Source organism: Battus philenor, unplaced genomic scaffold (assembly GCF_028537555.1).
Source record: "Battus philenor isolate CCGP_79_NKW_IND1 unplaced genomic scaffold, ilBatPhil1.0.hap1 SCAF_4, whole genome shotgun sequence".
Lineage (NCBI taxonomy): Eukaryota > Metazoa > Arthropoda > Insecta > Lepidoptera > Papilionidae > Battus > Battus philenor.
Genome location: NW_027181704.1, coordinates 6,293,985 through 6,308,815, shown reverse-complemented (window position 1 = coordinate 6,308,815; position 14,831 = coordinate 6,293,985). Strand labels below are relative to the sequence as shown.

General features: G+C 34.0%; 1 protein-coding gene across 1 annotated transcript; it reads left to right on the top strand.

Annotated features, from left to right (window-relative positions):
* Positions 1–3,236: 3,236 nt before the first annotated feature.
* LOC137928887 (spondin-1-like) lies at positions 3,237–14,696 on the top strand. The gene is made up of 15 exons (XM_068771892.1): positions 3,237–3,405; positions 4,791–5,020; positions 5,171–5,383; positions 5,857–6,063; positions 6,848–7,114; positions 7,656–7,821; positions 8,623–8,830; positions 9,057–9,269; positions 9,757–9,805; positions 10,916–11,101; positions 11,910–12,057; positions 12,914–13,093; positions 13,688–13,789; positions 14,187–14,281; positions 14,506–14,696. The coding sequence occupies exons 1-15, from the start codon at positions 3,237–3,239 to the stop codon at positions 14,596–14,598; spliced, it is 2,526 nt and encodes an 841-aa protein (XP_068627993.1). The 3' UTR covers positions 14,599–14,696.
* Positions 14,697–14,831: the final 135 nt, after the last annotated feature.

Here is a 14,831-nt window from a genome sequence, read left to right as displayed (position 1 = left end):
AGAAAATATACAATCGTATCTGAAATTTTCTATAAATATTATATAAGTAATAATGAAGTTTTAGCAATTTCTTAATGGTCCGTTTGCAATAACCATTAGCATATGTTAGTGTGACTAGAAAATAATTTGTAAGGCTTTGAGTATCTTTTGGTGTAAGTTTGAATGCTACTGTTATATTTAATACATATAAATCATTGTTTATATTATCAAATACATTTGCATTGACAAAAGTAATGAAATGTTGAGATTATGTTTTGTTTTTATATTTAAAATATTACTTGGTTTTACACGCTGAGTTATAATGAGTATGTTTATTACCAAAGAATTATTTTTAAATGTGTATGGTTTGTTATTGTCATACGAATGTTTACTATCACAATGTATGAACCAACGTTTCAAAGTCAAGATTTTTATATACACTATTTCCACTAGAGATTGGATATCGGGATGCCTGTTTCATTTATAGTTACGCAATTGTTCAATAATTGTCTTCGTTCGTCGTCTCACTCACACATGGTGGTATAGTAATCCTTCTTTCGCGCTCATTTGCAATCCCGGGATTCTATGGACATGAAAGTGCTTTCTATGATATGCTGGTCTCTTAGCTACCGAATATGCGATTTTTAATCATCACTTATTACTATTTACTATAGTTGATAAAACCTTTTATTGTTGGAATCAAAATTTTGTATAATAATTGTTAGAAAGTTTTTATTATAGTGCTACCGCAATTGTTATATGCCTTTAGAATAGCGCAGCGAGGTGGGGGTTGAGGAAAAAAGAGCATGAGCGCTGCTATTGCTAGCATAGATAGCTGATTGACTGAACAAATCGACAGATACTCCCCGTCTCGCCGCGCGCATACCTAAGACGCAGTAAAGCGGTTGTGGTAGCACTAATACTGGTTTTAAAAAGAGAAAGAAATTGAGTACAATTTTATTATAATATATATTTTGAGTTATAAATCTTTTTAGTTTAATCGCACTAAATTTATCGTAATATTTTAAATCGCTTTATTGTGAATTTCAAATATTCGTCTAGATATTCTTGGTGTAGTGTGTCGGTGTGAATTTTATATAGAAAAATTAATTAGCGAATGTTTAACTGTTACGGAAATTCAAAGATATCTTTTTAAAATAGATTAGTTAAGGACTTGATTGTGATGTTAGTTTGAGAGGCCGGTTACGTCTTTTAAATGTTCTATTTTTCCTAGACTTTCTACTCTTTTCCCTTGTAAATTACATCTCTTTTTAATTAAAATCTTTTAAATAATACATCTTGTTTAAATTTGAGCTTGCCATCACAGATATACATACGAATAGACGACGGTTGAGATTCATCATCATCCTCATATTGACCGATAACGCTGACTGCGAAGCATATATCTCTAAAAATCCCGCATCTAATTCCTTCTCGCGACCTTAACTACACATCGTCGGTCCAGCTAGTGCGGGCCCAAAGCGATAAAAGCGAGAGAAAGGATAAAATAGCATTAACGTTTAAAATATTAAATTTGCGAAAATGAAACGTCTACATAAAAAAAATACGAAGTCCAAAACGCATGATTATGTTACTTTTAAAGGATCGTGTTCACATTTACTGAAAAATAAAGAATTAAAGTTACGATAACAATTGAAACGAGTAATCCACAGGTAATTCTTATAAACCCAACGTCATGATTAATTTAAAAAGTTTTATTTGTTGTTTCATTAAAAAAAACAGCAGCCAAATACAGAAATTCTCAAAAAATGATAAATTAAGAGATAGAAATTAATATTTTTGACGTCGATGATGATAATTAAACTATTTAGTATATTACAACTAATGTACTTATTTATTTGATTTATCTGGGGTGAATTGTATTCAATACTTTTTTATTAAAAAAAATGTTAAGTAATTGGTTTGTATGGGTCCATCTTAGCCTTATACAACCTTACTAAAACCCATCAAAAATCAGCACATATATTTCGATTAATTGGTAATTTAAAAATTATTATTTTCATTTCGTACATTTTTAAGAGAAAATTTTGAAAATGGTGCATAGTTTGCTGTATTATTCGTACAAATTTCTATCGTTTTAACCGAGTTTTTTAATGATGAAGCTTTCAAGAGAAGTAATATTAGGTCTTAAGTTTTAATTGTGGTTACACTAATGAAGCGATTCTAGCGATGTAGTAGACATACTGGAATATAAGGCTCTACGTCACGTTTCCCTGACACAGTTGAGGCGGCGAGGTCGCGTAGGGCGGGCGGGTTATCTCTATTCGTCTCATGCGATAAAATAGCTAAATATGTGAATTATTGTTTAATTTTCAGTGAAAATATTTTATAGGCGAAAATATGACACAATCTTACTGTAGGATACGTTGAAATAATTGCAATACAGTAAGTTATTTTTCTTTGTTCGCTATCTTCGACAAAGCCAATGTAATTTCGCTAACCCTTTGTTTGTCGGAATACTGTAGCGTTTAATTAATTAATAAAAACTTTAAACTTTCATTGATTAAAAAACAATATTAATCTATTCCGATGCATTGTATTCACATAACTCGTAGATATGTTGTTTTATTTACCATTAAATTTATTGTAGACTGTTCGCAACTCTTCATTATTTGTAATTTATATATTTGTGTGTTTGTAATTAGACGGTTCTTATTTTAGTATTTTAGAGTCTGTCTACGCATAAACACTTAATAATCTAACTAATTAAATGTTCAGTTTCTATAAATGCAGTAGAAATTGGACAAACAATTATTCAGGACCGGCGTTCTTTGCAGCAAAATATTAACGATTGATTTTCTTCGTTAAATTTGGTTAAAACGTTTGTTATTTCTATTACATTTAAGTATATTTATACTGATTCTTTATTTTAAATATTTCGGTTTTACAAAAGAAATTTTCGTTTAATTTAAAATTTTAACGAAGTAGAAGTGATTATAAACATATTTATTATTTTAAATTGTCGTAGAACAAGGCCTTTTATGCACGGGGATCGATTATTAAGAAATAATTGAATTTAGGTTAAGAATTGATATACAGTGTAATGATTTTCACAGTCCACAGACACAGATAGGCGAGTTTATCAAGTTCAACTTGGTGTCCTTGAATAGTATGCTAGCATATTTTATTCAGATTTCTCTATTTATTTTTATTCTTATTCTCTATTTATATATTTTTTAAAATTTGTACGATAGTTTTCTATAAAATCAACATTAGAATGTTTTTTGTGTCAGATGATGCTGGTGGCTGTTCTTTGTTGGCTTGTAGCCGGTACCAGTAGCTCACCGGTGCCCTCTACAAAGAAATGTGAACGTGCCCCACCCCATGCACAGCCAGCCGATCGTCACTACAGGTTGAGCATTGCTGGGGATCCCGATTTATATTTACCAGGGGAGCTGTATACGGGTATTTCTTCTTTAACTTTCTTAAAAAATTATACGCATTTATATCAACGTCCTAAAATATAATTAAAATGGTAAATAATAAATTTGCCTTTAGTTTAAAGGTTTTTGATTTTTCTTGTTATATTAGAGGGACCGAAAAGTAATGTCGCTTTCTTTAATTAAATTCACGTGATTACATTTTTAACAAGTTTTTATTTCTTATCAACAATACATTCACTTTCGTTATCAACAATCTTTTGCCATCTAATATACAAAATTAATGCCGGAGTGGTAAGAATCCATCGGTGTTTCTGTAATATATGTCGAAAGAAACGATATTACATTCCGGTTCTCTAATATTCATCACTGTATTAAAATGTATTATACAATCGCTGCCCCTTAAATCTTCATGTTTTATTGGCTTATAGGTCCCAATCGGTGAAAAGATTTTAAAAATTGTCTTGTTGACAGACGACGAAATTTGAGGGACTATCGGAACTTCCCATTATAATATTTTCACAGTTGTCTAATAGCCATGTAACTTTGACAAATACAGGAATTCCGTAATGGCGTTGCGTATGGAGCAGCCATTCGGTTTATTTCCCACAAAAGTCTTTATTTTATTTAGGAGAAAAACCTCTCTATCTCTATTTCCAAAACGCCGTTGGAGCTGCCAAATAAAGGTTTAAAATAATTATTAAAAGAGAAAGGTTTATTACATTATAAGCAATTAATTTACTATTATAATAAATTACAAAAAATACATGAATGTAAAGGAGAGAGCCTTTACTTCTAAATCTTGTGAAATAGTTCCTTGGTACTCTGGGAACATTTGGTATCTATGACCGTAGCTTTACCGTAGCGTTCTAAATTGGTGGCTCTGATATTGGAAAGACTGATAAAATAACTGGATTCAGCACTTCTACAGTGCGTTCGATAGGGATAGCGAGTTAGTCAGTTCAATACAATTGTAAAATATTATTCATTCGTGCCGCATACAGGTACAGTTTGTTTTGTCGTTGGTCGTGACCCGCGGGCTAGCTAATGGCCGATAAAATATGAATGCTTAAGTGGCAGGTACATTTTATTTTGGCGCCAGTCAAGACCCGCGGGCTAGTTAGTTGCTGATAAAATATGAAAGTTCAAGTGGCAGATACAGTTTATTTTGGCGCTGGTCGTGACCAGCAGACTAACTGGTGGCCGATACAATATGTAGGTTCAAGTGCAGCTACAAAACTTATTTTCTCATGAACATAATTATAGTCATCACCGCAGGACGTCTACTACCGGGCATAAGCCTGCTCCACAGATTTGCAATAAGACCGGTAGGAAGCGGCCTGCATTCAGTGTCTTCATATGACTTTAACATAGCGACCATAATTTATTAATTTTACCTATCGCTTATAGTGTCTTTACAAGGAGTCGATAGCGGAGAAGGTGCCACACCGTTTACTGGATTTACAATATGGGCAGAACTCTATGAACAAAATGAGCAAAAACAAGACATTACTGATATTCATAAACTAAGAAATCAAACCCGCGGTGCGTTTCAGGCTTATGACGCACAAACTAAGCTATACGAAGAATGTAAGCCTGCCGTAGGCAACGCTACTGCACACCCCAAAACCGAAATACAGGTTAAATATTTTCCTCAGTTTTTAGTCGGTAAAATAGTTTTTAATTAGGCTTATATTAGACTGCAAATTGGTATATATTGTATATCGCACGTTTATATGTTTCATGTCTAATAAATAAATAGGTGAAAAAAATTTGAGTTTCTTCGTCAGGTAATTTGGAGCGCTCCACCAAGTACAGTCGATGGATGCGTACGTTTGTGTGCACGCGCTATTCATGCCAAGCCAAAGGAAGCTAGTGACGAAGTTGGTACCTGGTCCGTACTAGCGCGCAAGCTTTGCCCAGCGCCCGTGACCGTTGTCGCAGGAAATCGACAGGCACCCATTGTAGAGCCTTGTTGTGCTTGTGACGAAGCCAAGTACGAGGTAAATGGAATGGAATCTTCATTGTAATTATATGCTGCAATAGTTTTGCATGTGAGACCTCCTTTATAGATTTATACGACTGGTTATAACGACCTGCCTCCAGCGTCTTACTGTAACCTTATCAAGGTCCTAAGCTTGCTGATCCGTGGTCTTCATTACAGAAACTTGAGGCCCCAACGACTTGCATACTTTTCCTTGAACTTGCCTCTACTTTTGTTCGTCTACCCTCATTTTTAATTCGATCTCGTAAAGAAGTCTCGGGCATAATTCTTTTGTTGGTTCTTTGAGCAAGTGATAGCTTGCCAAACAGTCCAGAAATAAGTTAGAAATGTTGACTACTTAAGATTAATTAAAAGAACATAATGAATGTCATTGCTTATTTTTCATATGATTACATTCAATAACCCGTTGATAGCAATGGTTTGCTTCTCGTGAGTGAAGACGATAGGTAATTATTGACAATTTGTGTTTAGGTAACTTTTGAAGGACTTTGGTCGCGGAACACTCATCCCCGCGAATTTCCACCGGAGTCAGCTCGGGCACATTTTGGTGATGTCATCGGCGCTTCGCATACCGCTCAGTACAGAGTATGGCAAGAGGGTAGAGTCGCTAGCGGAGGTCTAAGGCGATTGGCTGATGATGGAGTTACAACTGCCCTTGAAAAAGAGCTGAAGGAAGAAGTAAGTCTAATATTGTAAAATTATAAAAATTACGATTTTTATTTATTTTATAAGTAGGTTTTTGTTATTAAATTGTAGGTATTTGTTAATATCTTTCAAGGTTTTTTTTTATAAAGAATTTGGTTTCCAGCAGTTGAAAGCTATTGACAAATCTGACTACTCGCAGAAATGGCGGCTATAGTTCATTGGTCGTGTACGAATTTTTTAATTACCTAACAAATTGTTGGAGACAACCGTTGCGTTCGAATGTATGCCTGTAACTGGTCACTGGTTTTTCTAATCCAGAACATTTTGATTGCTAAAGATGCGTGGTTAGTCCGACGAAAAATGATTTCTTAAGAACGCACAGTATTCGAAAGAATCTAACTTTAATGTATTTATTGTGCTAAGAATATGAAAGATCATAAACATCGAGGTGGCGAGGGCAAGTGAGTTGAAATTTGAAATGTCCGTCAAAAGTCTTCGTAGAGCGGATTAGTTATAGACATGGCCAATCGTCTACCGAAGAAACTGCTCGTGTCTATATTTAAAAGTATATATAAAATACTTAATGATACCTTTGGGTTTGCACTATCATATAAACTGCAAAGATCCTATAACCGCAGTTATTCATTGTCATCATATCAGCCGATAGACGCCCATTGCAAGGCTTAGGCCTCCTCCAAAAATCGCCTAAAGATCCAGTCTTGCACTGCCCGTATCCGGCGACTCCCCGTAACCTTGACCATGAACTTACTGTGTGCTATGTAGTTATAGTTCATTAATAGTTTTTATTTTGTATTAGAGCGACCACATCCGTACAATAATCAAGGCGCGTGGTATCTCATGGCAACAAGTGTCTGGAGGCGGTATACCGAGCACCTTCGCGGTGTTCAGAGTCGACGCTAAGCACCACTTGATGTCGCTAGCTGCTAAGTTAGCACCCTCGCCTGACTGGATTGTTGGTGTGTCAGCACTTGAGCTTTGCAATACAAATTGCACTTGGACTAAATCCGCCACTCTACCTTTGTACCCTTATGACGCCGGCACTGACAGTGGTTTGGGCTATACGGTAATTATTTAACTAACTTACATTTATTTTAAAGACATAAAATGTTTACAGATGTTAGAGGCGGCTGTAAATTGTTTTGAAATTAAAACATTGATAGGACATATAAAAAGTAAAAACCACGTAAATCAGAATTCACGCGAATAAATTTAGAAAGGTTTTTACTAAGTTTTGAGTTACTATATCTTTTGCTAACGATTTATTACATTTATTAGACTCTTTTTATTGAAATGAATTCAAAATTGTCTACATAGTTTATTTTCGTTTAATAATCACAAATATATTAGGATAGAATTTTAAAAAGAAAGTTTTTAGATTTAAAAAAATTCTAGTATCGAATTCTTTTTAGTATTTTCTAGTAGCCTTGTTAGTAGATCAAAATTATTTTTACATTTTTCTTGTAACTAAGAAAAGGACTAATATATAGCTACTTCCGCTATGTATAGCATATCATATACGCATATCGGAAGTAGCTATATATTAGTCCTTTTCTTACTTAGGATGGCAAAGTAACGCCTGAATCTATTAGATATTTTTCTTGTAGGCACGACGGCAGCCAACTTCTCCTCCGGCACCGGTAAGGGCTTTGCGGCCAGATTGGCCACGGGATCCTCGCTCTCCATTCTATAATCTAGCTGGTGAAATGCGGCCCTTTGCACGTCTCAGACTGACGCGGTTGAGACTTTATGAGAAAAGTTGTGAACCATCAGGTAACTGGTACAGAATTATTCAGTTATATTTTGGAAATACCAGAAATCGGGGCAATCAGAATATATACAACGTGGTTGGTTATAGGTGTAAAAACTTTTAAGTGGTCAGCTATTTGTCAGCAAAAAGTTTTAAAAATTTTACACTTATTTCAAACAAGCTGTGTAAAGTGATCACTTTAAAAGTTAGTTTATCTATTGCAATGACCATGAACTTCTGGCAGTACAAAGTCTGCGGGATCAGGCAGTAAACAATAATTAATTTAAAAAAGTAGTAGTCCGAAATTTAAAACATTTTTTCTTGATGTTTTATCATTACGTGTAAATGTTTTCTGAAACCATTATTTTTGGACTAGGTGTTCATTAATTATTTAATATATTTATTTTTATAAATATAATTATTTAGGGCAAATGAACTAAACATTTACGTCTTTTAAGATTTTACACCTATTAATCAGTCTGTGTAAGGTGTTATTAACATGCAATCTGAACTAATAAAATGAAATATTCGACACGCCTCGCCCCCTTCTACATGGACCAACGACTGCACAGTGGCAAGAAGAGGGTAGATGAGAAAAGTAAGGGCATAGGCCTCGCCCTATGTCTCGTTAGATAAGCTTACGTGAATATTTTACTGATGTAAGCTTATTTAGAGGCGCTACATACATCCCTAGACGCAGATCGTTTCCAACCGGTCCTATTGGGAACATGGGTGAGGCCTATGTTTAACAGTAGGTGTGTTATGGCTGAAAAGATGATGATTTGATGTAGGCCTGGATGGTCAAATTAGTTTCGTTTTTACAGAACCAAGTGGAGAGCCTATACCGGAGGCTGGCGGAGGCTCGTGTGCGACCCAGGCGTGGGGCGCGTGGGGTCCGTGCAGCGTTTCGTGCGGATCCGGGCGAGCAGCGCGGCAACGGCATTACCTATGGCCAGGGCGCGCCTTCACGGACGGTTGTCGGGCAGTTTTAACCGACTACCGACACTGCCACGGACCGAGAGCTCATTGCAGGTGCCGTGTGAAATGCTTTACGAAAGAATTTTACTTTATTTATAGCCATAATAAAATGACCATAACTTTTTTTTTGCTTAAAATAATTTTAAAGTACATTATTATTCTTATTATAATATTTAAGAGTTTTTTGTTGATAGAAATCTGTGGAAGTTGATTTGGTGACAGTTGATAATATTATGTCGATTAACACGATGGTAATGATGGTGATGGATTGAAATGCTAGAGTGGCGTCAGAGTACGAGGTGGACCCCGCGGAGACGTCGGGGCCGTGCGCCGTATCGTCGTGGGGTGAGTGGTCGCCGTGCGAGGGCTGCGGGGTTCGTGCACGCACGCGCCACTACCTCGCGCCACGCGCCCGCAAGCGCTGCCACGTCGGCTTCCGCGCCCGCACCGTCATGAGTCAAGCCATGCCGTGTGACGCTGGGCCTTGTACAAAGTTAGACATTATCTTAATAAATTCTCAATTTATTTAAATGTTTTTATTTATGTGTAGCTGCCACTTGAACTTGCTAACCTGCGAGTCCCGGCCGTGGCATGTGTAGCCATCGCACTTTGATATATACAAGTATTTCTTTATAGCGTTTCGTGAGGAATAGTCATGCAATTCACTTCCCGCAACAGTGTTTCATTTCAGTAAGGATAGAGAACTTCTCTCGTTCTCGTTTTCCGGTTTTCTCGGTACATGGCAAGGTGTGGCGAAATTCCTTACTAACTTAAAATTGGATACGAAAAAGATTGCGGAAGACTTAAAGCCCAGTAATAAAATTTGTATAAAGTCAATATACGATTGATGTAACTATTTTATTATATTTTATATTTAAAAAAAATGTTATTTAAAGAAGTTAATAGTGTAAATTAAGTTAAATAAATAGTGTTTATTTTATTGATCACGTTTTATCATTGTCATTTATAAATTTTTGCAGGCCGCCCAGCAACCTTGTTAACGTGACCAACTTCGACTGGTTTTTTGTGGTATGTTACTTATGAACTATTACATTTTACCGATCAATAATTCTGCTGTTGTTCTTTATGTTAGTAACGTTAATGTTATTAAATAATATTTGGTTAATATACCTTTGGTATTTGATATCTATTCTCATACAGTGCAAGAGATATTTTGATTTATTTATGTTGACTAGTGATGATAGCCTATTAGTAGAGCATTAAGATTTGCAATCGTAGATTGCGAGTTCGATTCCCGGGATACAATTATATATAATTCACACTTTGTGCATTAATTATATAGGATTGCCACTGCTGACAAATAACATTGCAGAGGATGGGCAGCAGCGTCCTCTGCAAAGTAAAATACCATACTGTGTTTGATAAACTGCCTGCCAAGGATTTAATAAGTATATCCCCCATAAATATCTTCGGGAAAGGCCTATGCCTTGCGGGCGCTTAATAGCTGAATGAAACGACGGTTCTAAGTTATTTTATTGAGTAAATCACAATTTTTCATATTTTCTCTAAGGCGCAAGTGAGGTTCTTCTTGCTAGGGAAATTAAAAAAAATCATATCCACTTTTAAACACAATGTAAATAAAAGAGGTCAAAAAGGCGTTTTAGTCCGTAAATTCATACAAATATCCTATACTATAAAGCATCATAATTAAATATAATCAAATTATCATTGAATGCTATGATGTAATGTAAGAAACATAAACGCTCGTTTAGTAAGTAATCATTGTTTATAATTAAAACATTAAATTGATAAATACAGTGATCACTCTGGAATACGTTATCCCTTTGAACAGCAGTTTCTCTTTTCACCGAGTATTAAATACAAATGAAAATTGCCTCTTAAAATGTTAACCCTTTTTTATTTCATGTGGGCAACCCTCTTTAAAAATTTTAGCTATATAGATTTTTTAGTGATTTTGCAGTATACAAAATAGATAACCTATTTTTATAAGTAATTGTGGTTGTTGTTAAGGTATTATATTGAACTACCAACTGTCCACAGTCCGCTTTACGAACTTAGTATTAGCCGTCTCCAATCCCCTAGCGGATGGAATTTCTCAATGTTTTTTAGCTAAAGTCTACGTGGAATTTTGTATATATTATATTCTTAAACGTGCAGGACAACCCCCGAGGTGAGTGTGAGGTGACCACGTGGGGCGACTGGTCCCCTTGCTCGGTGCGCTGCGGGCGTGGGCGCAGGATGCGTAACAGGCTGTATGTGGCGCAGGATGCACGTGTACAACGGCAGCTCACTCGACGCCTCTTGCACGATTGGAATCAGCGATTTGCTGAGTTACAGGATCTGGTAAATTTTTCAGAGTTCATTCAAAGGTCCGTCTCATCAATTCAAAAGTCACAAATTTATAAAAAATTAATCGACTTAATTCTAAGCAAAAAGCCTTGCTCCTAAGGCTTTTTTTTAAAAAGAAAACCAGCTTTTGTTTACTTATTTTAGGAAATAATATATGTTTATGGGACATTCTTTACTTTACTTTTGAACAGGATTGATTTTTAAACTTAATTACCCCATAGTGTTTGTACTGTTTGTATTTAGTTGTGAAACTAGTACAAACCAGTGTGTATACAAATATTTCTTACAGCGTGTATACCAATATTTCCTATCATAATTGTGAAATTGACAATTATAAGTATACGTAATTAATTGAATAAAATTTTTCCAACGAACCATCAATAAAAACTTATCAAATAAACTAATACTATATTTATTTTAAAATGTATTAAGGGCGTTCTTAATTAAATAAAAATCCTCTAGAGTGAAGGATGTTCTCGTATTTTATAAGAACGTAGTAGTTATTTAAAAAAGTTAAATTCGTTAATAGAAATTTCCACAATATTTTCGTAACAATACAAAACACTTTGATGTCCACCCACAATATGGATAGATGATTTGGTTAAGGTTGTTGGAAAACCCAGGTTGTACATCGCTTCAAACAGGTCCTACAAGAAATCTTTGATGGAGGCCCATGTGAAGTGGTAGACGTCTTGAGGCTGAAATGATAATGTCGACTTCTATTGTATTTTGTTAAATGTAATGTAATTTTATTAATATTATTTAATATGCTACTCATTGTTCTATGGTATGATTTGCGTAGGAAGTAACAGTGGCAAACATAACTAACGAAGATCCAGAAGTGGAAAGCAAAGTGCAAGATCATCTTGAACGTTGTCAGTTCACGTTGACGCAGCAGGAAGCGCTCTGCGACGGTGACGATAATTGCCAAGATATTATCACTCCCCAAGGTATGGCAATCATTTTCTTATTGTCGGTAATACCAATTTGAGTCAGTGACAGGAATATTATATTTATTATTTCTTAAATAGATATCGTGTACACAGTGTGTAGCAGACTTTTTAAGAATTCAATTGAGAAAAAAAACTTACGATACAATTTTAAAAGACAATTAATGTTAACAAAGCTTACGATGACACAGAATTTAAACAATCGAGCCAGGAAATGTATACAATACACAATTGTATTAAGTATATCATTGTAATAATAACATGCAAATTGATTTTGTAGTTACAACTTCTTCCTTAGTTCTCGTTTTAATTTAAAACATAATTTTGATGTAAAAAGGAAGTTTGGCGCCTAGCTGTATAATTTTAGTCATATTTTATATAATTTTGATTTGGCTAGAGAGTAAATTATCATAAACGAAATTATTTCTATAAATTAATATCATTTAATTCTTATCATATATATATATATATATATATATATATATATATATATATATATTTATTACACAAATGAAATATTGCTTATAGAATCTATCTTTAACAAGTATTGAGGTACATCAGCATTTCATTCTAGAGTAAGTTTTATTTCTATAATTTAGCGCAGTGTACTAACGAGACGACCATATAAAAGTCATTAGAAGATGCTAGATGCGGGCCGCTTCCTACCGGTCCTATTGAATATCTATGGGAGAGGCCTATGTCCAGCACTGGACGTCGGACGGCCATAATGATGATGATGTCTCATTAATTAATTTTAATTTACAGCTACTTTTATTTTTCTGTTTTAACAAATTTGCGAAGTAGGTCAAGTGGAATTACTATGACTCTGCTATAATAGTAAACCTTATTTTAACAGAAATATGTTCACTGCCTTCATCGGTGGGACCTTGTCGGGGATACGAGGAAAGGTGGTTTTATGATAAACCACGTGGATCATGTGAGCCTTTCGGCTTCACTGGTTGTGGAGGCAACGCAAACAACTTTCGTACCAGAGAAATCTGTCAACGTCATTGTCTAGGAACTCCAAATACAACTGGTATGACGAGAAATTTTACGCTCCTTTTATTTATTTCTTTCGAATTTATACGCGGGAGAACATGGTTTTATACAATTATTTATTTTCATTGCTGATAGCCATAGAACTATTTTAGTTGTTACCGAGTATCTCGTTCGATACTTTTTCATTAAAAACGATAGATATAACTTTAAAGTATAAATTATTTAATGATTTTAAAATTAACTTTAATATTTAAATAAAATGTGTTATAAAAGTAAAGTTAATTTGTATTCTTTTCATTCCAAAAAAATTAAGATTTGTGTTACTTGAAAAACTCTAAACATAAGTAATACTTATTCCTTTTCATTATTGAATACGTGTGTTAGAGTTGTGTGAACGGAAACCGTCAGTCTTGAAATAGTGGATAAATTATTTAAATACATATGCACAAGTCATAAACACAGACTTTCGCTGAGTTGTTCAAGTGTTATTAATGATAACAATCTATGTGTGCGAGAAACCATACTAAAAGTGTGAAATTTGTTATTAAACTTTGTAAATTAATATAAGAACTTTCTTATTTGTATTATCTAATCTGTATCCTATAAAATAACACAGGATTGTATTTTTAAGCTAATACTCATAGCATCGCCGAAACGATTTTCAAAAAATTAAAACCGACACCTTCTCATGAAGACAACGAAGTGATGCTGAACGATATGCCCGTTTTAGAAGGTGAATATACATTTTAAATCCTTTAAGTATATGTTTTTACATATTCATGGGTCTCTTACTGAAAATCAGCGCTGTAGTATGTGTTAAGTTGTACTAACTGGGGCTTCCATTGTTGGTACTCTTATAATATCTTGCCTGTGTTAATTGTAAGCAAAGCTAACTTTAGCTTTTTTCATTTTTTTATTAATACTTATGATGTTCATCTGTGGTAAATTTATAAAATAAAAAAAACACTAAATAATTAGCAGCAGAGGTGTCAATTTTTTTTATTTCTTTCCATATATATATATATATATATGGTCTGTGTATAAGTAACTATATTTTTTAATCTTTTTATAGTCCTATAATGATTACAAGGGCCACAAGGTTATAATAATGCTATATTATGTCTTTCTAGAGGACATAGATTGCGAAACAGGTCCTTGGCTGGGTTGGAGCGACTGCTTTGGCGATTGCGATTACGCTATTAAACTCAATTATCGTCTTATTGTGGTATGTATCTATAATAGCCCTTGCAAAAAGTATGCATATTTATTTTTAATTTTTATTATTAGAACTTTTTAAATTTAATTAAACTATTGTTTACTGACTGACATTGACTACTTTAAAAATATACTATAAAATTTAGTTGTTTTTTTTTTCTGTCAAATTACCTATTTATATATTTTCAGAGCTTAACAGATTCAAAATGTCATATTTAATTTGTATTTTTTCAGCAAACTCCATCGGGAACGGGAAAACCCTGTCAGAAATTGATTAAGAGCCGGACATGTCGACCTGGGCATTGCCGAAAACTTTTTTCTAATTAACCTTTCCTTTTTTATCTGTTAATGTGTAATTTAAAAAAAAAAGTTAATGTTACAATTACTTGAAAAGTATTAAAATTTGACAAGACTTACAGATATAAAATTTGTAGAATAGAATTTAGTGTTAGTATCTTTACTGTTTAATCTTTTAATTATACCATAATAATAGTTAGATATAATTTATTTCTCTTCTAAGAAACTTATCACAAGTTATTTAATTCAAATGAAATTAAATA